This window comes from Condylura cristata, unplaced genomic scaffold (genome assembly GCF_000260355.1).
Source record: "Condylura cristata isolate star-nosed mole 26May11 unplaced genomic scaffold, ConCri1.0 scaffold00009, whole genome shotgun sequence".
Classification (NCBI taxonomy): Eukaryota; Metazoa; Chordata; class Mammalia; order Eulipotyphla; family Talpidae; genus Condylura; species Condylura cristata.
Window position 1 is genome coordinate 26868855 of NW_004567110.1, and position 27284 is coordinate 26896138.

General features: G+C 37.4%; 1 protein-coding gene across 2 annotated transcripts in view; it reads right to left on the reverse strand.

The window, feature by feature from the left end:
- VPS13B (vacuolar protein sorting 13 homolog B (yeast)) overlaps positions 1-27284 on the reverse strand; it is a 561763-nt gene that overhangs the window by 79281 nt on the left and 455198 nt on the right. For both annotated transcript variants that reach the window (XM_004679695.2, XM_004679696.2), the window contains exons 40-42: positions 12331-12527; positions 5529-5710; positions 3950-4299 (exon numbers count right to left, since the gene is read on the reverse strand). In XM_004679695.2, coding sequence (XP_004679752.1) covers positions 3950-4299; positions 5529-5710; positions 12331-12527 — 729 coding nt within the window. The remainder of the gene's footprint in view (positions 1-3949; positions 4300-5528; positions 5711-12330; positions 12528-27284) is intronic.

A 27284-nucleotide genomic window follows, 5' to 3' on the forward strand; every position in this document is an offset into this window, starting at 1 on the left:
GGCTATGTGACACCAAAGTGATTATAACCAACAGTTATTTGTTATCTGCCATAATTTCTTCTTCTTTTTTTTTTTTTTCAAAGATTTATTTATTTGCGCATACAGAACTGGGATACAGGCCAGAGGCTCAGGGGTGGTGAGAGGCTTCACCAGAGACAGGGTGGGGAGCAGAACAGGCAGATCTACGAAGTACACTGCTGAGGGGAGCAGCGGGCGGGTCAGGAGAGGTCTGCCGCGCCATGTGGTCACCTCCGGGGCTGGCGGGAATCGAACTCATGCGGAAGTGGCTTTAGTTTCTCAGTGCTGTGCTTTAACCCGTTGCGCCACCAGGGAGGGCCCTCTTTGCTTTTAATCATGAGTTATGCTTTCAGAAATTGATTGCCATAGGGTTTAATGTCCTGTTTGGTCGGCCTCCTGTTACCTCTTGAGCCATTTTTCCTTTGCTCACTACAGTCTAGCCCTGACAGCACTCTTCTGCTCCGTCAGCACTATTCTAGCCACTTTTCAATTCATCCAGCATGTTAGACTCTCCTACTTTGGTACCTTTCTTTTGCTCAGACCTCTCTTCCTTCTCACTTGACTTTTTTCTACTCAGCTTCCTGGTTTCTATTTTCAAGATATTTCCTTGGATGGTTTTCTGCAATCCTCCCCAGACGAGGCTAGGTCCCCCCTATTTTATGCACACAACACTCTCTATTTTGCCCTCATAGCACCTACTGGGACTAAGTGATTACTGGTGTGACTCTGGACTCGACATTGTCCTCATTATTAAGACTGCCTGCTCCATACAGGTAGGAACCAGGTGTGTACTATTTACAATTTTGTCTCCAGTACTCACCATGAATGAAAGGTACAGTCTGTACACAGACACATGAGTAAATTTAACTTCTAAAATTGTAAATGTAATATATTTTCACTGTAGAGAAATTAGAAAATACATAAAGCATGGATTTTTCCAAAGTCTCTAATTTTGTACTCAGCGATAATGGCTGTTAACATTTTGGTGAATTTTCTTCCAAAACTTTTTCTCTTCTGAGTGTCCTGTCTGTTCTTATTCTAGTCTATCCTATCCACTTCTATTTTATCCATTTATCTAAAAACCTTTAATCAAACTGGAATCATAGCGTATAATTAGTTTTGATGCGATTTTCACATTTAGCATTATATAAAAAAAAAAGCTGCTTTCATGTAAACCTTTTTTCTCCTTTATTTCCAAGAGTGCAACCATGAACAAAGAGATACATATGATTGGGAACTCACATTTAGGTAGACATTCTGACCCCCAAATTCAGTTTTTATAATGAGTTGGGGAACAATTTGTTGTCAAACAAAGGTCAAGTTACTAGATGGAGCTTGAGTAGAAGAAAAAAAAAATGCTACTCTTCACCTCTAAAGCATTTCAGGAAAGAAAAAAGTTAAGAAATTCCAGGGGATTGTTTACATTTTTCTAAGGAATACTCAAAATCATCAAGGGAACTCTACTCCTTCATCTGTGAAGTACATTATAATGGCTTAAGCATTTCTTGGAATATTTTAAATTTTGATATGTGAAAAGTTTGTACACACATTTAATGACATCATATACATTAAATCTCGAACATGACTCGGATTTATGATTAATAGGTGGCTTATATTAAAATTTGTGCTAGAGTGCTGTGTTGGTTTCGCAATTAAAGAGATAAGACACACAAGAATAACCTTGACTTTTAAGTAAAAATCCTATGTAAGTGCTCTTTTGGCTAAATCTGGGGATGTGACACAGAAATATAAAGCAAACTGCAAGTGGCAACTGGACTCTTAATCTGTTTTCACAAAACATTAATCACTTACAAAAGGGAAAAACATTCTAGAGCCAGGGAAATCAGACACTGATGAAGGCTTCTGTTAATCTTGAACTGGTGATCTGAAAGTGAAAGGTCAAATTGCTTCATGTTTCAACTGTCTGGTCCATCCACACTGGATAAATGACTTGTCTCAGATATGAGTCTGATAAAAAGTATGGAGAACTCAAATAACCTGTCTTGCTTATTAAATTCATATTTCTCATTGGCAACAATTGTACTGTATATGAGCATTATATGTACAATAAAGTCCAAACTTGGGAAATGAAACTTCTCCCCGTAAAGGGGAAAAACCAAATTCAGAACATCTTAGAAACAATGAACTTAATAACCCTCTATAAGCCATTTCAATGTCAAATGTCCTATAATTTCAAAGTAGAGCATTTCTGTATTTACTTTAGAATACACAGGGTTAGATGCCTACCACATTAAAACTTGGTGGCAAGTACCCTTGACATGGGAGGAAACAAGAAAATTACAGCAACAATTACAGAAGTATATCCTCTTGTGGCTCATGTTAACATTGCCAAATCCCTGTATAAATCAGAACCAACTATTCATAGAATGTACCTGTCAGCAATATGCTACGTGACATATGGCTCTACTTAATCAAATACACAATTCCATTAAAAAAAAAACTCAGAATATTCCTTCAAGGCACTATGTTAGCCAGTCAGTCATTCACACTCTGATGTGGTTTAAAACATTTAAATATTTATGCACCATATTTTATTTATATGTGTAGCTGAATTTAAGAGAATGTTTTTACCTTGGGAGGAAGCTGGTGTTTCTGAAGGCCATTTTGCAGTAGTTGTTACACACAAGTCCTCTTATAATGGCCCTGATAGCAGGACAAAAATATCCTGGGTTTAACTGCTCTATCAATGACTCTTTTATATTTTCTAGGTTTGTTTTTTATTAAATGCATTGTTCAAAATATGACAAAAAAACAGAAATTGGAGCCATGGAGGTTTTTTTCACATCACTATTTGAACCAGCTGCAAAGATTTAGATCACACTAGCTCTTATTTTACGCATGTCCTTTGCAACAAGAAAACCATGGAATGCCCTTAAAAAAGAATTTTAAAATATAAAACAGATGTGTTATCTTCTTTCCCTTTGCTATTGTAGTGCCATGTTAGGTAATTAATTCCTTAGTCTTGTATAGGTCTTCATGCATATAAAGAAGAGTTTATTCCCATAAAAATTCTTAAGTCAGAGAGCTCATGCCCTTCACTTCTGTCCCCACACAGTGTGGGATGAAGGTCCAGTTTACCAGGAAGACTAGCTCCACACAAATGTAAAAAAACATATCAAAGTCTGGGGAAGTGTCCGCTTAAATAACACAAACTTTAGGTGATACAGTATTACACTGATAGTAATGAAAGCAGCACTGATTTGTTCCTAAATTGCCGAGCATAATATTATCCACACATGCTCATCAAAAAATGTTCCTGTTAGTGATCATGGATAGATTCCCCATGTAAAACATGGATTCATCATAGACTTATGCATCCATCCCTTTTTTTGCTATGGCTAAGTTTTGAGAAGAGATAAAAGTAAAATGTTATTAATCAAGAGTCTGATTCAAAAAATCCATGATGGTAGGAAGAGAATAAGATGTATATATTGTGCACACATGAAGACACTGATGAGCATTATAGTTGCACATGGTGTTTTTCTCACTTCTTATTCTGTTTGAAAAAGATGAAATGCTAATTATCAGAAAGGCTTACACAGGTTCTTGAGTTCTGCAGTGGATGCTTCGACAGTGCAATACATAGCAAAGTTGAAGCTTTGGCAAACTAAAGCATAATACTTGGAAAAAATTTCTGGGAATATGTTACTTTCCACACAGATGTGGTACATTAGTCACAAAAATGTGGGCATGGTCTCCCATGCATGTGTAGAGAACCCATATTCTCCAAAGCTCTTAAAAATAACATGTATCACTTTGCCAAAATAGAGAAGGCCCTAAGTATTATGGTGCCCATCAATTTCTTCATTCTCTCACATTTTTGTTTGTGCTTAACTTATTATTAGAAGTGATAACAGAGGTACTAGAAAGATCACATGGATGACTGTAAACTATTCTAGAATACGCATACCTGTTGCCAAGCTTGTACTGCAGTATTCAGAGAATGAACTGTATGTTGTCCAAAGTTTACAAATATAGAGTCAACTATGATGGTGCAGTCAAGCAGCTTTTCTTCTGCACTGTTGGAAACTGCAGTCTGTCCAAAGATGCTGAAGGGCTTGACCATGCTTTGCATGGTGACATTTCTGTATTCAAGAAGCTTACAGTCTACTTGAGCTGAAAACCAGATCTTCTGAGAGAGAGAACTATTATTCCACTGTTGCAGATATATGTGGGGTTCTTTTAAGGAAATAATCATGTATTCTAGTTCAGAAGGCACATTTTTATCAGAAATGAATGGCTGTAGGTATTGTGGTGGAGCTGTACAGAAAAGCAAAAACAGCAGCTGAGGTTAGTTCATGTTTTATAGAAACAAAGAGAAGATACTTAAATTATTCATTTTTTTTTGGCTAATACAGCAACATAACTATTTAGTAAATTCAAAATTCCCTTGAGGATATTACAGTATTTGAATTACTTTTTAATATTTTCAAAGAAGATGGTTTTGTTCTATCATCAAATCTATTAAATACTGTCAAAAAGTTACATTCATTTTCACAGACAAAAATCTGATCACAAAATAGAACAAATAAAATGAAGAGTAGGGGCATATCTAAGGAGAGTTTTATAGAAGTGCTCTGTATCTACTAACCAAATCTCAAAAACAAAAACATGATTCAAATAGAGTTAGAAAAAACAGGTTAAACTCCATTTTTGCTGAAAAGGCAAGATGCTTAACAGCAGCTGTGTTTAGTTTTAATCTGATTTTCCCCCTTTTTTCCATTACATGTAGGTTGAAAACCTAATATCTGAATCAAAATGTATTACCTAGAAAAGGGTTTGTACAGACATTTAGGAATTATTATTCATGTAACATTAGCAAATTTTTAAATGGTCACTTTTGATGGGTGGGAAAATTTAATCTTTTTAAACTTTAAAAGTGCCAATCTTTTAAAATATTTGCAAATTTGTCCAACTTTTGTAGACAACATTCATGCTTTTGAAACCAGGTAATATCAAGTACTTTTGGAATCTATATACCTTTAATGTAATGACTCAGGATTAGAAGATGTATTTCTTTTAAGACAACCAAAATTTAAGTAGAGCAGAATCTTTACATCTTGTGGCTTCCTTGCAAATTCTCATTAGAAAGTATGCAAAAACAACTCAGTGGAATTGGCAACCGATATAGCAGGTCCATAAGCTAGTTCAAAAGTAAGGGGTACACCTGTTACACAAAATCAACTTCAGAATAATTTTGCAAGTGCTTACTAGTAAGAGAAATGAATGTCACTGCTAAAAAAGTTCACAACCAGGTTGGGGTGGGTGGTGGTCAGTAGGTAGGAGCTTTGGGTGGAGAACTGATCAATAAGCACAGCACTTTGAAACATCACCAATACAGAGTAGAAATCCCTTTGAGCCTTTTTACTTCTTGAGTAAATTATCTGGGTAAAAATGAGTTGTGTCATGGCAAACTTAAGACAAAGACAAGACTTAAGACAAAGTAATAAATATTAAGTGGATGTTATTCTGAAGATGAAGTAGAGTACCTGTGCCCAGTTGATCAAGGTGATGACAGAGGTGGAGCTCCAAGTGTGTGAACTGGAAGGAAATGCAGAGAGATGGGACAAACCATGGGGTAAAACAGGAATCCACTCTGGTGCAGGCAGCCAGGGCTGTTGGAGTTACAAGTTGGTCACAAGTGCTTTGAGAACCAGATTCACTTGCAGAGCTATAGGAAATAACAAAGGGAGTTCAATAACTTCAATTCCCATATTATAAAGTGAAATGTTTTTCCTGAAGGGTTTTTAAAGCTAGTACCCATTATTCTATAGTCAACATGTTTTCATCAAATCTTCTGCATTAATTCATCTGAGTTATTTATAATTAAAAATTAACTTCATTTTGATTATTCTGTGAATTATTGGCAAAAAAATTTCACAGGATTACTCAAATACCAGGCCATGTTAACCTATCTCCAATGTAATTTTCTTTCATTCATATCTCATATAACATTTTTTTTAAAGATTTATTCATACAGAACTGGGGTACAGGCCAGAGATGCGGAGGGTGAGAGGCTTCACCAGAGACAGAGTGGGGAGCAGAACAGGCAGATCAACGAAGTACACTGCTGAGGGGAGCAGTGGGTGGGTCAGGAGAGGTCTGCCGCGCCACGTGGATCTCCTCCGGGGCAGGTGGGGATCGAACTCATGCGGAAGTGGCTTTAGATTCTCAGTGCTGTGCTTTAACCCGCTGCGCCACCAGGGAGGGCCGAGAATAAGAAATGTTTCATGAGGCCCTCCCTAGTGGCGCAGCAGGTTAAAGCACTGCACTAAGAAGCTTAAGCCAATTCCGCATGAGTTCGATCCCCGCCTGCCCCGGAGGAGATCCACGTGGCGCGGCAGACCTCTCCTGACCCACCCACTGCTCCCCTCAGCAGTGTACTTCGTTGATCTGCCTGTTCTGCTCCCCACTCTGTCTCTGGTGAAGCCTCTCACCCTCCGCATCTCTGGCCTGTACCCCAGCTCTGTAAATAAATCTTAAAAAAAAAAATGATATACTTTCAGTGTCACCACTGAAAGATTATTTGTGTCCATGTTACCATTATTATTACAGAATGCTGTACAAGCTACCATGAAAGTTATGGACATGTGTGGAATTACCTAGGTCCCATGGACAAATACACTGCAAAAGAGCTTCTCATCTCTTGTCTGTCTTCTTAGCACTGTGTTATACAATTAAAACCTGATTAAAATGAATGGGAAGGCAGCTGCAGGTGGGAAGGTTTGTATGTGGGAACTGGTGTGCATAGGGCCTTGCCGCCTACAGGCTGCCTGACTGCTTAACAGCAGCAAGAGTGGAGGGCAAGGTGCATCCTCTTAACTGTGGATCACTGAATAGATGCTGTCTTATTCTCCCTTACTGTCCTCTACCCCTTATTTTTTGAAACTGAAATCTGCCCTACAGCTATATTAGCATGGATCCCCAATTCATGAAGAAACTAGAGAAGAAACAGTGTGATTTATATTATCTCAGAGAACTATGGCAGGAAACAAACCAAAGTGATACATGCTTGGTTTTAAAAGAAATCACAGGTCTAACTGGTGATATAAAGTATGTAGACATTTGGAAACATTATAAAACAGATCACCCAGTTATAGGAAAAATGGAAAGTGCTGCCAGAGTAGAAATAGAAGAGGAACTCAGGGTTCTCAGAAGTGTGAATCTTCAAATGAGTTTTGAAAGAGATTTTGAAATAGCTGGTGAAATGAAAATTAGGAGCATTCCAACACTCTTACTGAGTATTTAAGGAGTTCATAGTTACACATGGTGGTATTCACTGAAATGTTAGTGAAATATCTGTTGTGAACAAAGAAAACACAAACTCTGGGGCTCCATATTACTGACTAAATGCTAAGCACAAAATGCAGCTAAGTATTCTCAAAACTTCCATAAATGCCACACTAACACAAATAATTTTTGGGGAATGTATCTGTAGAGTGAGAAGTGAAAGATTTCATTAGCAAGGTAACATGAAGATCTGTATTCATTCAGAGCAAAAGTATTAATTAGCTGTGCATGTATTTTACATTACAGACTCTGATACCACTTTAAGAAGCTGTTAGAAATAGTGTACTATGTTAGTCAAAATATTACTCAAAAACATATTCACACTGTGTGAGTGTGTACTGCTGAGTCATACATACTGCAGTAACAATCTTATCTCAGTATGACAAAAACAAAGAATAAGCAAAAAAAAAAAAAAAATACAGGCAAGAGTCTAACGAGACAAATTCTAACATGGCAAATACACAATTAGGTATTTACCTGAGGCATTTTTCTTGACAACCACAATTTGACATTTTTGAGTGTTTCTGAGATTTACCTTTCTATCTCTTAAGAGTAGTAGATACTATTAACATAGTGAGGAAAGTTGCTGAAATATAAATTTATGTTGTAATCTTTATCACAAATAGATTCTTTTACTTTTCCTAAATTAAATGCAAAAATGATTGGTTTAAAAAGTAGTATTTTTCAGTATACATAGTAACTCCTACCATACCCAATTCATCAACAATCTTTGATCTTGAAATCTTGACTAAAATGGTTATTAGGTTAATCTAAGCATATAGACTTATTTAAAAACTAGAGTTTTGTGTCAAAACCAAATTTCCTTAAACACAAAATTAATGTGGTACATACAATCTCAGTATACTTTATTTAAAATCAGTAAAATTATATTTTCCTATACTCAATTTGATCATTATACTGTATACCAGTAGTATATTTTTTACCTTTTAAATAATCACAAATGTGAGAATGTCTCTGCTGAGAACAGTTACACGAGCTGCATTTGAATAATTCCCTTAATTAAGTACAAAGTATTTTCATCTCACCCAGGTATCAAAATAAAAAAGTAAAATTGCAAGATCCCTGAAATAGTGATACAAATACTTAGGATTCAGTAGTTAACTTAAATATTAGTAAGTTCCTGATCAAAACTCAGTATTTTAGAACAGAGGAAAATTTCGAAATAGTAGGACACATGGCAGGACTTTTACATATCCATACCTCCATTTTAGCCAAAGTGTTCTTTTTAACTGCCCTGCGTGATCTATAGAGTGTTATAAATATATATATTTTTAGCTTGAAGCAACATTGTACTATACTATTACATGCCTCAGGTTTGCAACATTCTATTAATTATTTAAGTAAGAGATAATTTAGTAAATTTAGGTCTAGATTGCTCCATAGGTACTATAGGAGATTAGGTCCTTAAAAATTTACCCCTTCACATCATTATGAGGGTGAACCTCTATTGCACTGCAGGTACCAGTATTCATCTGACTTGATTGATGAAAGCTTGAGTTTCTTCTCTGAGAAACCCTCTGTGGTAATATAGGTTTTATATTATAATAGAGATTAAGCAGAACAGGATTGAGGTGAAAGAAACTAGAGGAAAATGATTGTAGACTTATATTGTATCTTGGGAAAGTTACTTCATCTGGTTAAATCTCAGTTTTCTCATCTGTAGAATGAGCAAACTAACTGGAACTACCTTTTAGTATTCAATATAAAGAGATACTGTTTGGCATAAGCAGTATAGTCTAGCACACCCCAACAGAAAAAAAAAAAAAAGCCATCCACCCCACATTTTTTTCTCTTTTGTGGTCAACAAGGTACCATGCAGGTTACTTAGATTAGCTTAATTTTTGCTGATTAGCTTCAGCTCCTAAGAGAGATTTTTACAATATTACACTGACATACATTTACATTTTCTCTTAAAAGTGGACCACATAAACTCTCTTCTGTTTACTGCAAAAACACTGCCATGTTCATCTAGGAGAGTACTGCATGGGTAAGATTACATTTCATGGGACTGACTTTTTATAAACTTTCTTCCTGTGATACCCAATATTCTGATGCACACCCCTCCCAAAACACTAGTAAGACAATTGAATAATAAATGAATCAGGTTTTTGTCCTAGATTTTGTATGTGACAGGGCATACTGAGGGTCACTGGACTATGTTTTTTTTTCCCTGTGTAAATGCTGACATATTATCACAGCATTAATTTATTTTTCTGGCTGAAATTTATTACTCTTTAAAAAAATTCCTTAATAGTTTTTATTGACTTTTAAACTAACTCTTAAGATTTAATTTCATTAGTCAATTCCTACTTGAAAATGGTTAATCTCAATTTAAAAGCAAGATCAACTGTGAAATATTAATTAATGTGTTGAAAAACTCCCAGGTGAGGATAAAAGATCTGTGATTATAATGTCAAAAACTGCCTGAATTTTATTGTCTGCTTAAATTTCCAATCCCTCAATGTTCTACATAGCTAAAGAGTTAGGCTTCCTAACAAAAGTAATTATTATAAATGTTTCAGATTCAGAGGAATTACTTTGTCTAAATCACTTCTTTTAAGGATGAAAATGTATTTTTGCATAATTAGAATCAAGAAATGATCCTAATTTGACATTAGTGAAACTCAGATTTTTTTTTTTTTTAAAGATTTATTTATTTGTGCATACAGAACTGGAGTACAGGCCAGAGGCTCAGGGGCGGTGAGAGGCTTCACCAGAGACAGAGTGGGGAACAGAACAGGCAGATCGACGGAGCACACTGCTGAGGGGAGCAGCGGGTGGGTCAGGAGAGGTCTGCCACACCATGTGGTCACCTCCGGGGCAGGCGGGAATCGAACTCATGCGGAAGGGGCGTTAGATTCTCAGGGCTGTGCTTTAACCCGCTGCGCCACCAGGGAGGGCCGAAACTCAGATTTTAAAAATCATTTAAATTACTCATTATCTCTATTTTCTGAGACTGCTCAGTTTCTGACTAGGCAGCTTATATTTAAAAAAGGCAAATTTTCATACATCTGCCAACTCCTCATAGGATAGGTTTTGTGGTTTTTTTTTTCTTTGTTATATTACATACAGTAAATTCAAGATTCCACAACTCTATTTTCATTAATTATATTAGTAGGCAGTAGATTAGTAAGGTAATTATGCTTAAAGAGCCCAAATGATCCAGAACATATAAGGTATAAAACATTACTAGTAAGCACACAAATTAATCAATAAAAAGGACTGATTTCTACAGATCAACATGTCAACAGAGATTATTTCAGGATGATATGATTAATGGTGGTATTTTATTTTATTTATTTATTTTAGGATATATTTTATTTGTGCATACAGAACTGGGGTACAGGCCACAATTGCAGGGGTGGTGAGTGGATTCACCAGAGGCAGAGTGGGGAGCAGAACAGGCCTACTGACGGAGCACACTGCTGAGGGAGCAGCGGGCGGGTCATGAGAGGTCTGACCTGCCATGTGGTCACCTCCGGGGCAGGCTGGGATGGAACTCATGCTGAAGCAGCTGCGGCTTCTTAGTGCTGAGCTTTAACCCGCTGCGCCATCAGGGAGGGCCTATTTTCCAAGTGTTCTTTAATGAACACATTATTATTTAAGTATTCACAACTATTTATAGTATAAAATAGGAAACATGATACAAAATAGTGTGCTATGTATACAACCTTGTAAAAGCACACAATTGAGAAAAAGAAAGGTAATATAAAAAAGTTAATTTGCAGGGTGTTGGAATAGTGGATGCTTTTTCTCTGTTTATCTCAGAATGTTCGTGGGGGCGGGGGGAAGGAAGGGATTATTTAAAAGGAGTAATATTGAAGTCAATTTATCAGCAGAAGAACGTACACACTGAAAGTGATGGACCACAGGACACATAATATCTAATAACTCAAGAAAACTGTTCTGCAGATTGAGATTTTCTTACTTATTCTTGACTTTGAGAATGAACAGAAAAGCTAAGTAGGGACATGTAACCCAGAAGTGGTGTGTTGCTGAAGCCATAGTCTCCTGTACTTCAAGGATATATTGAACAGGTGAAAACTGGAATCATGGGGCATGCTGGCCCTTTTTGTCCCTCACTGAATATCCTGTGGGTGCTGTGGACTAGAAATTTCTGGGAGCATGAATGAAAATACCTGTAGTCTATAGCTGTAAAAATTCATTATGGTCAAACAGAGCTGGATGAACCTTTGGCAATCTGAAATTCTTCAGGTATAAGTTATTTTGGCTTAGCCACCTTTTTTAATGTCTGGAGGTTTGTCTTGCAAAGTTATTTTTAAAAACTACCTAAGCAGGCCCTCCCTGGTGGCGCAGCGGGTTGAAGCACAGCACTGAGAAGCTAGAGCCACTTCCACATGAGTTCGATCCCCACCTGCCCCGGAGGTGACCACATGGCGTAGCAGACCTCTCCTGACCCGCCTGCTGCTCCCCTCAGCAGTATACTTCATCGATCTGCCTGTTCTGCTCCCCACTCTGTTCCTGGGGAATCCTCTCACCCTCCCACATCTCTGGCCTGTACCCCAGTTCTGCATAAATAAATAAATCTTAAAAAAAAAAAAACTACCTAAGCAGTAGATAATTCCAAATTTTACCTTTTTAGAAGAAGACAATTTATTTAACCTTTCTTTTAATGCCCAGGGTTATCATTACCCATATTCACTGTGTCCTTGAGAGTTCATTGAGGTACCTAGGACTTGTTTCCTCTTTATTTTTGGTTTAAGATGTAAGATTTATTTTGGGGGGGGGTATATTTAAGGAATAGGTTCTTAGTGTGAGGGTCACAAGGTTGTTATAAGTAAGACAGAACTTTTAGTACACAGACTTTGAAACATCAGCTTCTCTCACTTTCCGGTTCTCATCTGTACTTTACACAGATGCAGTGGCCAGAGAGCTGAGATACAGCTAAGTGAGGTGTCACCGGATAAAACGACTTGTTTCATAATGAAATGACAGTAATTTCACTTTTCATTGAGTTACCTTTGGTCATCAGCTCCACTCTGACTTGTGTTCAACACAATTCTCCAAAGATCCGAGGACACCAGTTTCCTCTGGTCATTCACAAGGTTAATATCTGGCAATTGCAGTTCACACACTTTGCTTTCAGACAGACTAAATTCTTGAAATGTAATGAAAACCTTCTGGAGTTCATCCCAGTATTCCAGACTACAGGGAACCTACATTAACATAAAGAAGATGTTAAGAGTTTAGACTTAAGAGGATTCTACAATTGTTGAAATGCAAATTCTTCATAAAAGCTGTAATATTAGTAAGACCCTAAAAAGTGATTAACTTTGCAAAAGACCTAAAATTCTAAAAAGTTAAGAATTTCTTTTTATGGTTATATTTACCCTGTTTATATAATTTATTCCAAAAGACCCATTCAAGAACAATATGTGAAAACAGTCTAGAAACTTTTTAAATAGAAGGGAAATAATGGGCAACAAGTCCTCTTGGTGTTAAATGCATTATAAAGCTATAGCATGTGAGTAAGGTTGGGACAGTAACATGGAAATACATTAGAAGGATGAAAAGTGCAACAATGCTCAGAGGGGGCAATAGAAATGCTGCAAAGGGGCAGTGATGAGGTGGACAGGCCACTGTCTGAGGGTTCTTCACCCACGCATACTAACAAGACCACTCAGACTAGGGGAACAACAATGATGGGATTTAACAAGCAGGAACAAAGAAAGAGTACCTAAGTTCATAAGTGGCTGGCTATCTCTTACCAAATCATGTCCACAGCATCCAAAAATCCACACAAGATCAACTCATCCAAGATGGCAGTGTTAATAAGACCCTGGGGCTTGCAGAAAGCCAGCAAGCAGTGGGCTAGGATATAACTCACCACAGCTGGAGGTTTTCATAGGCAGGGTCACTGAGAAGATGGCACAGTAGCCCTTAGCAAGAATCTGAAGGTGGGATTGGACAGCTCTGGACATTGGGCCAGACAGCAGTGGAAGCAGCAGCACCGGGAGGTGCTAGAAGATCTGACACACTGTGTTAGTAGCTCTCAAAAGTGACCAAGACACAGTGCCATAACCTGTCTTCAGTGCTGGGCAGCACTGGCAATAGTGCCAGTCAGTATTGGTTACTAAGTGATGGCAATGTCAGAAATGCCATGTCAATTGCTCCTTATCAGTTGGTGGCCCACACCAGCAAAAAAACAGCCCGAACCTTTAGTGCTCTGCTCCTTTTGGGGGTGTCAGAGGCAAGCTGGAGTAGGTGTAGGCAGTTCTGGCCTCTGTGAAGCTCTTGGGCTTCTCTGCAAAGCTTTTCAGATTCTCTTCTTCCTTCCGAGGTTAGCTGTGAGCGCTGCTTGTTTCTTTGGAGGTCAGGAGCACAGTCCTTCTCAAGCACAGAGTGACTGCTGAGCTGGCTTCTGCCCTGCCTTCTATCCTCTTTCAGGGTCCTCCACCAACAAGTCTGATTGGATCGTCTTCATCCCAGTGGCTGATTGGACCATTTACCATCAGCTTATAACTCACACCTGATCTATCCATCTTACGATTTGGCAAGCCAAGTCCATGGCCACTCTACTGCCTGCAGTGGAGGGAGCCACAGCGTTGGAGCTGGCCCAAGGAAGTCCCATGCGCCTCCCTACAGCCCTGAACCAGGGGTTGCATCGCTGGGGTGGTGTGATAGGGGAACCACTACTGCTCGCCATCACTGCTGACCTCTGCCTGTAGCCTAAGCCTCAGTGCGGCCACTGGTGATGGGCATTAAAATACCCATGTCCTGTTGCCATTTGTACTGCTCACACGCAGCCTCTGGGGCCAGGAACAAACAGCCACCACTTTTTCCAACAGCTTCCGCTACTGAGTTAGCGGCTGAAGAGAGTCAATCTTGCTCCAGTTTGTGCTGCAGGGTGGTGAGGTAGCTTCAAAAGCAGTAGAAGATGTAAATAAGATAAACTTGAGTATGTAATGAAGGTGCCATTTCAGAAACTTGACAAGATGATAGGTGAAGAGGCTGGGCTTATGTTGTGCAATCAGCCCAGAGTGGGTTCACTATGGATTTCAGGCAGATGGGTAAAGGAGTCCTAGAGCCCTTGGTGGATTTTTCGACTTTTACTGTTCTCTCAGGGAGCCAAGCACACATAAGCACAAAAGGAGACTGGCATGCAAGGAGGTGGGTAGGTGGGCAACTGAATCTCTCAGCCCCCACCATGAATCTTTATACCTTTCCCTGTGCTCTCTGGCTTTCTTTCGTGGCTTTACCTCTTCTACAGCCACTTGTTCTCTCACAGCCTTCCGGTCTGAGAGACACCATTATAGCTCTCACCTCTAGGCTCAGGTGTGCCCACTTATGTGTGTCCACGCACACACACTCCAGGTGTCCACAATCAGGCATGGCGAGCTCTGGCCCACACTCCCAAGAGCCTTTAACATTAACAACATCAAGGCTGCAAGTGATAGCCAAAGAGGCTAGTGACACAAAAGCCTGATTAATCCATTTACCATACAGCTTGCCTCCTTCATATAATCACAACAAAACAGCAGGACTCCAGAGTAAGTCTCTGTTGTGAGTACAAGAGAGGACTCCCCGTTGCAGCTCTGACTTGACAATAATCCATACCCAGAAATGCATCTAGTGTTCAAACTAGATTTCAAAAAAGTGAAACAATGCTCAGAAGGGACAACAGGAATGCCACAACAGGACAGTACCCAGGTGGAGGACAGATTACTGTCTGTGGTTCTTCACCCAAGCATAATAGCAAGGCCACTCAGGCTCAGGGAATTAACAGTGGGGTTTATTTAACACATGGGGGTAAAAAAAGAGTTCTTAAGGCTACAGCTGACTGGCTACCTCATATTACATGAGATAGTGGGAAAGTGTCCACAACATCCAAAAGTCATAAACAAAAAGCTGCTCATCCAAGATGGCAGTTACCTCAACAACTCCACTGTTAAAAATCTACAAAGAGCTCAACACTACTCAACAAGAACAAAGCAAACAATCCAGTCAAAATGGGCAGAAAAGCTAAAAAAAAAAAACAAGCAAAAAAAAACCCCACCAAAAACAAACAAACAAACAAACAAAAAAACACACCCCACTTTTCCAAAGAGGTAGTACAAATGGCCAACAAGAATATGAAAAAAATACTCAACATCATTTGTAATCAGGGAAATGCAAGTCAAAACCACAATGAGGGCTCTCCCTGGTGGCACAACAGGTTAAAAAAGCACCATATTATGAAGCTCTCCAAAGCCACTGGAGCATGAGTTCAATCCCAGGCCAGGGAGTTGACCAACATGGCGCAGCAAACCTCTTCTGACCCTCCTACTGCTCCCTCCAGCAGTGTACTTTGTTAATCTGCCTGTTCTGCTCCTCACTTTGTCTCTGGTGAATCCTCTCACCCACCACACCTCTGGCCTGAACTCCAGTTCTGTAAGCATAAATAAATAAATATATATAAAAAACCACAATGAGATACCACCTCACACCAGTGAAAATGGCACATATTAAAAAACCTGTAAAAACCAATGATGGTAAGGATGTGGAGAAAAAGTGACTCTCCTACACTGCTGATGGGAGTGCAAACTGGTCCAGCCACTATGGAAAGCTGTGTGGAGGGTCCTCAAATTACTAAAATGGAGCCTTCATATGACCCGCAATTCAACTCCTAGAAAATCTACCCAAAGTATATAAAAACATCAATTTGAAAGGAAACCTGCACTTCTATGTTTATTTCAGCACTGTTTAGAATAGCTAAGTGATGGAAATAACCTAAGTGCCCAAAAACATACCTGGGTCAAGATGTCATATTTATATACACAATGGAATACTACTCAGCAACCAAAAAGGATGAACTCATGCTACTTGCAACATGGATGGAACTGGAAGGGATTATGATCTGTGAAGTAAGTCAGAAGGAAAAAGAAAAATATAGGCTGGCCTCACTTACAAGAAGAATATAGGGGAACCAAATAAAGAACAGGAAAAAAAAATACAAAACTAGCAGGCAACTATAAATTGGAGATGTTCAGCAAGGGAGAAAGAAGAGAGGTTAAAACGGGCAGGAAGAGCACAATAAACTATGATCGTTCATGGATGACTTGGTGGTGGGAATTTTATGGGCACTACACCTGAAAGGAGAACACAAACTGTACAAAAAGGAATAATGATGTAAAACATATAAATGTAGAAGAAAAAAAAAAGAAAAACAACCAAACTCCAGGCATGAGAATGAACCACTTCAAAAGACCAGAACCAAGTGTCATGAGGACATGGAACAAAAGGAACCTTCCCATAACGTTGTGGGAATGTGGGTTTATTCCAATTCTTTTAAAAAATAAAGACTGGACTCAGGTATGTCATCCCTTTTGGAAATTCACTAATTACCATCTTCAGAGCAGATCACAACTGCTTTTGTGTAATTTTTATATGTAGTTTACTCTATCATAGAACTCATGATGCTTTACAATTCCTTATTTAAATGATTTCTAATTCTAAGGCCCCTGAAGGCAGAAGTGGCACAACAATAAAAAATATTCTTAGCATCTATCAATTGTTTTTAGGGACATAACAAAATATCAGTAAAAACAACCTGAAAAATATTTCCCCATAACCTTTCTTTGCTAAGTAAGTGATTCGTACAGTCTATAAGGGACACACATTTTACCACTACCTACAAATGAAGTTCCCTTTCTTGCGTGATGACGTGGGCAGCCATGTGTAGAGATGCTAGATGGACAAAAGGAGAACAAAGGGCACACATATGCCTACGAGGCTAACATTGCGAGCCATGGAGGCATGTGTCCTGGCTAGAGATAAGGACGAACAACACATCCACCATACTAATCCACTTTTATCACTATTTCTTCAAATTCTCTTGTTTCTCGATTTCCTACAGTTTTCTAACTTTTGCCTCTTTGGTCTTTGTTTCTACATTCTCTCACAGTCTGAAATGCCCCGAGATTCCCTAGTTTCCCATTGTCTCATATTTAAAACCTTTCCCATCTCTCAGGGTCCAAATGAAATACCACTTTTATTTCAGTCTTTTCACTCCCCCTTACACCCCAGCTGGAAATTTTCTCTCCTTTTTCTGAATTCCATTTTTTTTTTAAATGGGAATCTGTTTCATAGCTCTTCTCACTGTATACTTCATGTTATAGTTATGTCTATACATGACATCTTCCCAAGTAGACACATTCCTTTAGGGAATGATTTCCATTTGGCTAAGCTTTGGATTTCACAGCACCTGGCAAAGTGTGTACAGTGAATGTTCAATAAAGCTGTTGAATGAGTGAATGAATAATTCATAAATGAATGAATGAATATACACTTAATGGGTGATTCAGCTCATCTCTGGAACATTAAAAACATTCTTTCTTTACAAAGAAGCACACAAGATAAATACAAACTTGAGTCAGATCAAATGGGATTCAAGTCCTAGCTGTTAGTTACAAGTACTTAGGCAAGTTAATTCTCTAATATTAACCCCCATTTATCTAGAAAGAGGGTAATAACAGCACTATACTACTCACGAATTTTTGTGAGGATCAATGAGACACAGCATTTCATTTTTATATAGTATAGTAAAAGCATAAGAAATGTTAGCTATTAATTATTTATCTTTCTGGTACTTAACACTTCTGAAGCTTGGATGTTGTTACCACAATTAAATCACTTATGATCAATTATTTTTCTTGTTTGATTTTTTTTTTTAACAACAGCTGTACTCGTGGGAAGAAAATAATAAGCTGTGAATCTGGATGTTCAGAAACATTGTAATCCCTGTGGTTTTCTGCTGCGTACCTGTTAAAATGTGGTCCTCTATGTTGCTATGACTTGAGAGATAAAGGAATAGTGGCCCACTTAACTCCTTTCTGGACTGCCAGTGAGTCAGCCCTTTGGCTTAACTCATAACCAGAGAGAAAGTGATTTAGGAAATCATGGTTTAATAAATATATTGATTTTTTTTTAATATTTTTTTATTTTTTTTTAAAGATTCATTTATTTGTGCATACAGAACTGGGGTACAGGTCAGAGGCTCAGGGGCGGAGAGAGGCTTCACCAGAGACAGAGTGGGGAGCAGAACAGGCAGATGGACGAAGTACACTGCTGAGGGGAGCAGCGGGCGGGTCAGGAGAGGTCTGCCTCGCCATGTGGTCACCTCCAGGGCAGGCGGGAATCGAACTCATGCGGAAGCTGCTTCAGATTCTCAGTGCTGTGCTTTAACCCACTACACCACCAGGGAGGGCCCAATATATTGATTTTTTAATAAAAACAAAAATATAAAGGTCAACATCATCTTCTTGCTAGCAAAATTACACAGAAAATAAGGTGGAGAAAAATACTTGTTTGTAGTATTACCTCCTGAAATTCTCCATTAAAATATATAATATCCTATGAAAATTAGCTGTCACCTTGGAAAGCAGAGTGAGGCCTAAAGGAAAAAGTACTAGTCAGTTTTGATGTACAAGGTGAGGGTTGGAATAGGGCCATAATATACAGCAACCCAATCTGGTAACTATTGTGGGAAGCTATTAGGCAGTTAAGGACAATGAAAGTGGAGATTTGGAAGAAAGTCAAAGAGAAACTGTATTTAGTCCACAACTTTGTGTGAGACTGGCTCTGTGGTTACATAACTTCAATTTGAACATTCCAGGCTATTCTGAAAATTCAGAAAACAATAGAAGAATACTTATAGAAATATATCCCAAAATATGCCAATGATGTGTTTGGTTGGATTTTTCTTTACATTACCTGTTTTTCTTGGTTGATTGAGAAGTAATAACAAATTTAATACACATGAAACTCCTACTGAAAAAAATTTAAGTTGTATGCCTATAAATGTATTTGTATAAGTCATATATACATTAATCCTTTTTTCACTATAAGAATATATTTAGCAAACAAAAAGCTAATAGCAATACTGAGTACAATTAGTATTTTAAAGGTTAGTTAATTATTCTTTTTTATATCATCAAAATTTATAAAGCATACAGATATTATCTTTACATTTTCTAATTTTTCCACCACTAAAAAAAATTGTATTGCTATTATAGTCAGGATAATATCCTGGCCTTGCCATCACATTGTTGCTCTTGGCTTTAAGTAGCATATTTAATACTTTGAGCCTAATTTTTCACAACAAAAGGGGCAAACATGGATATGTTAAGACTATCTGAAAGGATAGAACAGTGTCCTATAACAGAAGTGCAGATCACAGAGTGCACATGGCTGGTGGCTGTGAATGGCATGTGGGAGATGGCTGGCCCAGAAAAACTAGTAGAATGGTTAGATATGAGGACAGGGTGGTGTCAAGGATGACCCCTGGGTTTCTGGTTCAAGCAGCTGCGTGGATATTGATGTCATTTACTTGGATGGGGGAGAACGCTTTATCCCACTGGGGAGTGAGTTTGTGGTATGTGTGGAATAGAGGAGGAAAGACCATGGATTCATTTTTAAACAAACTGGGTTGGAGGTAACAATGAGACATCATTGTGGAAATCCTGAGTAAAGAGTTTGCTATTCGAGAGAGTAGAAAAAGGAATAAACTGTGTTGATTCAGAGCTATGAGTTAGTCTGGCCTTAACCTTTTGTCAGGAAAGTGTTCCAGAAGGAGAGAAGAACACACTTTAGAATATCTATTTATTATAAGGTTGTTTAAAATGATGAACTAACACTAGAATCTAGCTAAAAGGGGGGTACCAAAACAGAGTAAGTTGATGGACAGGGAGAAAACAGAACTATAGGCTAAAGTATAGCTTAGCGAGGGAAAGTGTTTAAAAAAAATCAGCAGATGGCAACAACAAAGAGGGAAAAAACTAGGATGTAATTAGGAGTGAGTCTCAAAGAAGCAGGGAATTTTTTACACAAGCATAGAAGAATAAAAGTGGCACTGGTGAGTGAGGAGAATGTTTTGCTTCCTGACCTGGTGGTAAAGGATGTGAAAGAACAGCCTCCACCCCAAAGGGTTACAATGGTGCATCAATCCCAGGGGCAGCAAGATTTAGTTAGGGTCAAGGGTAAGGGAAATGCTTGGAGAAGAGGTGGAGGTTTAGATGAGTTCCCCAATGACAGAGCAGGTGTTCAGCGGTCTCAGTGGAAGGGTTTGGGAGGTAGTGAGGAAGGAAGTTGGTAAGAAAAAGAAAAAGGGATACTAATCAGTCTCTAGGCGTGAGGGGATAAATCTTTCAGCTTGGGTAGTGACTAGGAAAGAGGAAAAAGAGGCATGTGCTAGAATTGAGTCCTGATGTAAGAGAGTAAAAGACAATGGTTGTGATTCTAAAAATCACTGACTATTTCTTTCTGAGAGCTGGCTAGCATTCTTTTTTCTCTGATCAGGTTTTTTTTTTTTTTCCATTTCCCTTTTATTTTTGAAATCAATTATTTATTTCTGGTTGAGGTAACATTTGAATACTGCCATCATCGGGTTTTGTCACCAGAGTGCCCCCATCACCAAAGCACCCACAGTTATCGCCACATTGTGCTTCCTTCTCTCTTAGTTCTTTGCCCTCTCTCCCAGCCCTTGGCGCTCAGTTTTGTGGTCAGCCATCAAAGGTCAGTTTTTAAGCTCATCTTTATCTGACTCTTAGTTTTGTTATTTCATATTCCACATATTAGTGACACCAAGTGGTATTTCTTTCTCCTTCTGACTTATTTCACTTAGTATTATCCCTTCCAACTCCATCCATGTTGCTGCAAATGCTATGCGTTTATCTTTTTTGTCTGTTCAGCATTCAAAAAGAACTCCAGCTATTTCTCCAATAAACCCTTAGTCTGGAACTAGCATATACTCAATAAATCATTTTTTAAGTTAATGAGTGAAGTGCTGAAAAGATAACAATCTTACCTTTTTAAAGTCTTCCATTCTACAAAGGACTTATTTTATATACTGAGTACTTCCTCCCAATGATTTTACAATTGTACCCACTTTTAATAAACTTTTCATTAGCTCACCAATCTTCTTTTGTCTTTCAGTTAAATGTTGACGTTGCCCAGCTAATCTCTAGGTTAATATTAACATAATTAAAGGTCTAATGTAGTTATACTGTGCTTCATATGGTAGCAATTAATTATTTTCAAGGAATAACTCTGGATTCTATTTTGTGTGATCTATTTAAAATAACTTTACTATGAGCTTTCAGGTTTCAAAGAAATGATGTGAATGATCTTTAGTTACATATCTGTAACTGAGGATTTATTACTAATGCTTGTACTGAATAACTTGAAGGAAAGATGACTATTCCAAGAAAGTTTGGTTGCCAAAACACAGTTTAGAAAGTCTGAATATCTAGTACTGAGTCATGGGAAGTGGGAACAAGTAAATTGGTTTCATTGGAAAACATTCCACATGTAACACATGGTACATTTCAAATGACTGTCAAGATTATATATATATTTTATTACATTTTGTTTTCCTACTCATTATTTGACAGGACCTAAAAAATTAGCCAGCCATATATAACAAACTGTACTCTACGCATATGTGGTCTTTGCATATGAATATATTTTAGGTTGTATATCTGCCAGTTGGTAAGAGCACATGAATTTTTGCATTTAAAATGTTATTCCACAATTTGTTTCCATTTGATGGCTAATTTGGGAAGATTAGCATGTGTGTTGGCCATTTAAAAATATTTTTGGTACAAAGACTATTTTGGCACTTAATTTGTTTTTATTACTTAATGGTACTGCCAAGACTATTAACAGGGTTGCAACTGCCCATCTGTCTTCATAGATAAATAGCGCTGATTTCTTCATGCAGGGGCTGCTGAAGCTAGGCCATTGTGCTTTTGCCTACTTAGTCTTATTAAGCAACCTAGGCAAAAGACATAGAGGAAGCTTTCCCATATATGACCCTAATAAAGAGCCAGCAAGTAAAGAGAAAAGAGATCTAACGAGTGATGGCTTCCATCACTCTGCTTCAAGTGTTCCTTCCTTTATCACAAAATAGAGGCAGAGCAGCTGACTGTGTAAAGCTGGTTAACCAGTGCCAAGCAGGAACTTCCATTTGGGGATTGTTATTAAAGCCTGGTTACTGTGGAGGAACACTCTTTTCCCTCCTACATTTTCAGATTTTCCAGGGTGCCAAGTTAGCAGATGATTATGTAGGGGAAAAGAAACTGCTTTCCACCATCAATTATGTTTTTGTAACAGCTGTATTAACAATACTGATGACTGCTACAGCAGAAGAAACTACCTTGTCAATAGCCCTTTATAACATGCAAAGTTTTTTTTTTTTGGGGGGGTCACTCCATTAATACATATTTTTAAATAATGTAATAGTTTATTTTTACATTATTTTGTGCTTTTCCCCATCTCAATTGTAATCCCTGTGGGCTTTTCATCACTAAATCATGCTGTGCCATCACCATAGTCTAGTGCACTTCCCTCTTCCCACTGTTTGTGATCCCATCCTCCACTCCACCTCCGTATATAGCTGTTCATTATTATTACTATTTTCTCCCCTGGTCCTTTATAATTCTGCTATGAGTGAAACCATACGGTACTTTTCCTTTTCTTTCTGGCTTATTTCACTAAGCATGATCTTTTCCAGTTCTATTCCACGTTGCTGCAAAAGGCAACAACATGCTAAGTTTCTTCCTGTACATTTCCTTTGTAAGGAAAATATTCCCATTTTACAGATAAGTTAATTCTGTCTCAGAGAAATTAGAAAATGTGGCCATACCTTTTGGCTAGCTATAAACCCTATACTATTTAAACTAATTACCTTTCAAAAAGAGAAAAATAGATCCCATAACATATCACGTACAATTTTTAGTTCCAGTGGATTTTTTGAGGACGCAATCTGAATGTAGAATACACTTTCTTCTTTACCACGTATTCTGGCTATTTACAGTTACTTAACTGGGTAAATATTTTCTCTTCAGCATGCATTTTATTTCATCCTTTGTATTTACTATTATTTCTCAGCTGCTGGCTTCCATGTTGCTGATAAGAACTGAGATGTTACCCCCTTGACATGTTAACCCCTTGATATGATGAGTTGTTTTCAAGGTTGTCTTTTGACACTTCTTATTGTGTTTGGTGTTGGAATTCACTGAGCTTCTTGGATGTACACATTAATGCTTCCTATCAAGTTTGAGGAGTTTCAACCATTATTTCTTCAAATTTTCTTTCTTTCCTTTTCTCCTGTCCTACAAGGATTTCTGTTAAGAACATATGATACACTTAACCATAGGTCATAGCATGTTGTGGCACTGTTCATTTGTTTTCCTTCTTTTTTCTTTCTGTCCTTCAGGTTCAATCAAGTTATTTGATCTAACTTTTTTTTTTTAAGATTTATTTATTTATTTGTTTATACAGAGCTGGGGTACAGGCCAGAGATGCGGAGGGTGAGAGGATTCACCAGAGACAGAGTGGGGAGCAGAGCAGGCAGATCGACAAAGTACACTGCTGAGGGGAGCAGCGGGCGGGTCAGGAGAGGTCTGCCCCGCCATGTGGATCTCCTCCCGGGCAGGCGGGGGTGGAACTCATGTGGAAGTGGCTTTAGCTTCTTAGTGCAGTGCTTTAACCCACTGCGCCACCAGGGAGGGTCTATTTGATCTAACTTTTAAGCTATAGATTCTTTTTTCTGTCTGCTCACATCTTTTGTTGAGTCCTTCTGGTGAATTTTTCATTTCTGTTATTATACTTTTCAATAAGATTTCTATTTGTCATTTTTCTCTCTTCATAATTTGTTTCTCTATTTTCTCTGGTGAGACTCTATTCTCACAATCTCCTTTAGTTTTGTAGACATGGTTTTCTTTAGGTTGTATGAACATATTTAACATAAGTAGTCGATGTCTTTATCCAGTAAGGAAACCTGGGCCCTCTACTTGTGGCTTTTCCACCTTACCATGGGCCATACTTCCTTTCTTTGCATTTCATGTACCTTTTTGATGAAAATTAAACATTTCAGATGATATAAAATTTTATTCTATTAATGAGTATTATTAACAATATAACTTACATTGCCAGTTAATGTTATCTGTGGAAATCAAATTCACCTTTCCCCCCAGGGCTTCTTGTTACAGCTATTTGTTGTAGTTGTTTGCTTAGTGACACAAGTTACTTCAAAAAATATGTACTCTCTGTTATGTGGCCATTGAAATCTTTAATTGGTGAGTTCAGTGGTCAAAGCGAATGATAAGACAGATTTCCTTAATGGAATGAACCAGTAAGCCAGCCCTTAAAGAGGGTCTCCTTCCATGTGTCTGCTGAAATCTGCCTTCCTCTCTGCCTCAGCCTTCACTTCCTTGCCTGCCTGTGCGGTTCTGTGAGGTCAGCCAGATATGAGAGCACAGGGTCTCTTCAGGTCAATCCTGAGCACTTGTGAGTTCCAGGACAAGTGCTTTTCTTCATCCTGGGGATCTGTTGGAGTTTTTCAAAACCTCTGTGGCTATTTTATTCCCTAGCATTTCCTTTTAAGCTTTTTGGTTAGCTTGAAAGTTTATCTGTAATCCACAGTCTCAAGAAATTTTAAAATTAATGAATTTCCTTGCCTTGTTTCTGACACATACCCCTGGAGTAGGAGTGAGGAAGAAAGCTTTTCAACTGGAATATTTCTAGTTGATATTTTTTTGAAAGAGTAATTGTTCTAAAATTCTTATTACATTAAGAAAGTTATTTTACCTCATTAATCAGATAAAGTATATTCTCCATTTATAACTTTCAGAAGGACAATAAAATAAAAAAAAATTCCTCACTAAGTAATGTATTAGATAATTTAGAGGTAGATTAAGAAGTTTTTAATTGATGATTAGAAGATCGTAGGTAATTGGGTGGTTAAAAAGTAGAAAGTGAGGTCTTAACAATAAGTGGTGGATTGATGGATGACTGAAAAAAATGTCCATATAGGAATATGAATAAATGGACAGCAATATAAACATTAAAAATAGTAAACTAAGAAAACCAGTTTTACCTCTATATAGTATTCTAGAGATTTCTATTTATGTTTATGATTGGGCTCATCTGTCTTTTTAAACTGAAGAAAATTTCTTTGTTATTTATAAATACAACAGAAGAAATATTTATCACCCAAGAGATGCAATTGAGATACTTCTTCATTAATAACTCAAAAATAAAATGTACTCTGATAATGGTATTTATCAATTTTTATGTTTCTACTTCAAAATAAATTTCATTTAATGACACAAAATATAAATATTTGCAATCACCAATGTTTTCGCTTATATTACTTCTCTTTTTATGTAGTTGCTTTTTAGTTAATTTTGAAGGAAAATAAAAAGTTTCTATACATCTTCAACTAATAGAAGTCATACCAAAAAAAGAAAAAAAAAAACAACCCTTAAAATATTGGAACCAGTTGAGAAACCACAAGTATTCAAATGCAGGAAATCATGATTTTATAACATTTTAATGTGATCTACTCTTGGGAAACAATGTTAACCAAAACCTATTTCTGTACAGGAAATATTCCAGCGTACAGTTGTAATACATTGTGGTGAAGGGGTACAGCTGCAGATTTTTCACCTGTAATGCCCCACTGGTATTGTGGCTTACTGCATTGCATCAAGACTGTCTTCCTGTCCGGAAAACCCTCTAAGTACAAACAAGACTCTAAGTCCAGATTTTATTTTCCCTTGGTATCAGAATATGGTAATTTAAGAGCCCTGAGAAATACTTTCTAGCCTTTAAAAGGAAATATGTAACATTCTTTTATTAGGATCTAAGTTTGGGTTGGTTTTTCAAAAAACTTAACATATGACCCTATTATCTTATCAATTTATCAAGCTACCAAGTTTCAAGCAAACGCAGGTGTGTAATATGACATCGTTCAAGATAATATTTTTCCTCAAAGAGAAATAATAAAAATATATTAAGAACTTCTGAGTGGAAACAAACTTAAAGCAGGACAACCTTACTATTTTTATGGTTTCTTTTACTGAGACTGCAAACCCTAAACTCAACATGGTGTTCTGGTCTCAGATATTTCACTTTCATAGTCAACAGGCAAATACATGTGGGTGTACTACAAACAACATGAATTAGAAATCCAAAGAAACTTCATTTAATCTAAATTCAGTTGCTAACTACCTTTGTCACCATGAATTGAAGTCACTTAACCCATCTGTTTTCTTATCCATAAAGAAATAAGAAGATGGGGTAAGGTCATGCCAGTTCTTTTCAGCTCTGAAGTTTTATTATGTGTTGGGTATGTGTGTGTGTAAATGTATGTATGTATTTTTTAAGTTTAAATTTTAAGAAGAGAATTTATATTCTAAAGTACAAGTTATGTGCCAAGTTATACATTACTTTATTCAATCTTAATGATGATTTTATAAGTGAGTATATAACCATTTTACAGATAAGGACAATTAACTCAGAAGGATTAAATAACTAGCCAAAGAGCTCAGTGACAGTAAGTTTTAGAACCTAGACTGTTGGATTCTAGAACCCCTAGATCTCTTTTTCCTCAGTGCACTGACTCTTCCATATTTTAGTTACCTCATTGTGGAAGGTAAAAATACTCAACCCGGCATATAAGCAAATACTTAAGTCAAATATTTCTGCTGCAGTAATTTGCTATATGATTTTTAACACTAACAATGTTTAAAATTGAGCAGCCATTGATAACAGTTCTTAACAAGCATTTATAACAAGAGAGGCCTAGAGTACAGGCTAATGGTTAATAATTGGGAAGAAGTCAATTAGCATTGTAGGTTATAGATTTACAGGGATTTAAAAATCAGAAAATATTTTTGAACAAAGAATAAGATTAGTATATTTTAGAAAGCTGATGTTTAGACTAGAAAGGAGCAACCAACTTTTATCTAGTAAAGAATTACATAGGAAATACTTGAGGATTTGTATGTCATATGTCTATATATCTTTATATGCCTTTATATCTTTGTATGCCACATCTTATCTACCTGAATTTGCCTATGGTAGCAAGCAGGTAATAGTTAAAAGTGGCAGCGTTCCAGTAAAATTCTATTTATAAAACAGGTGGTAGA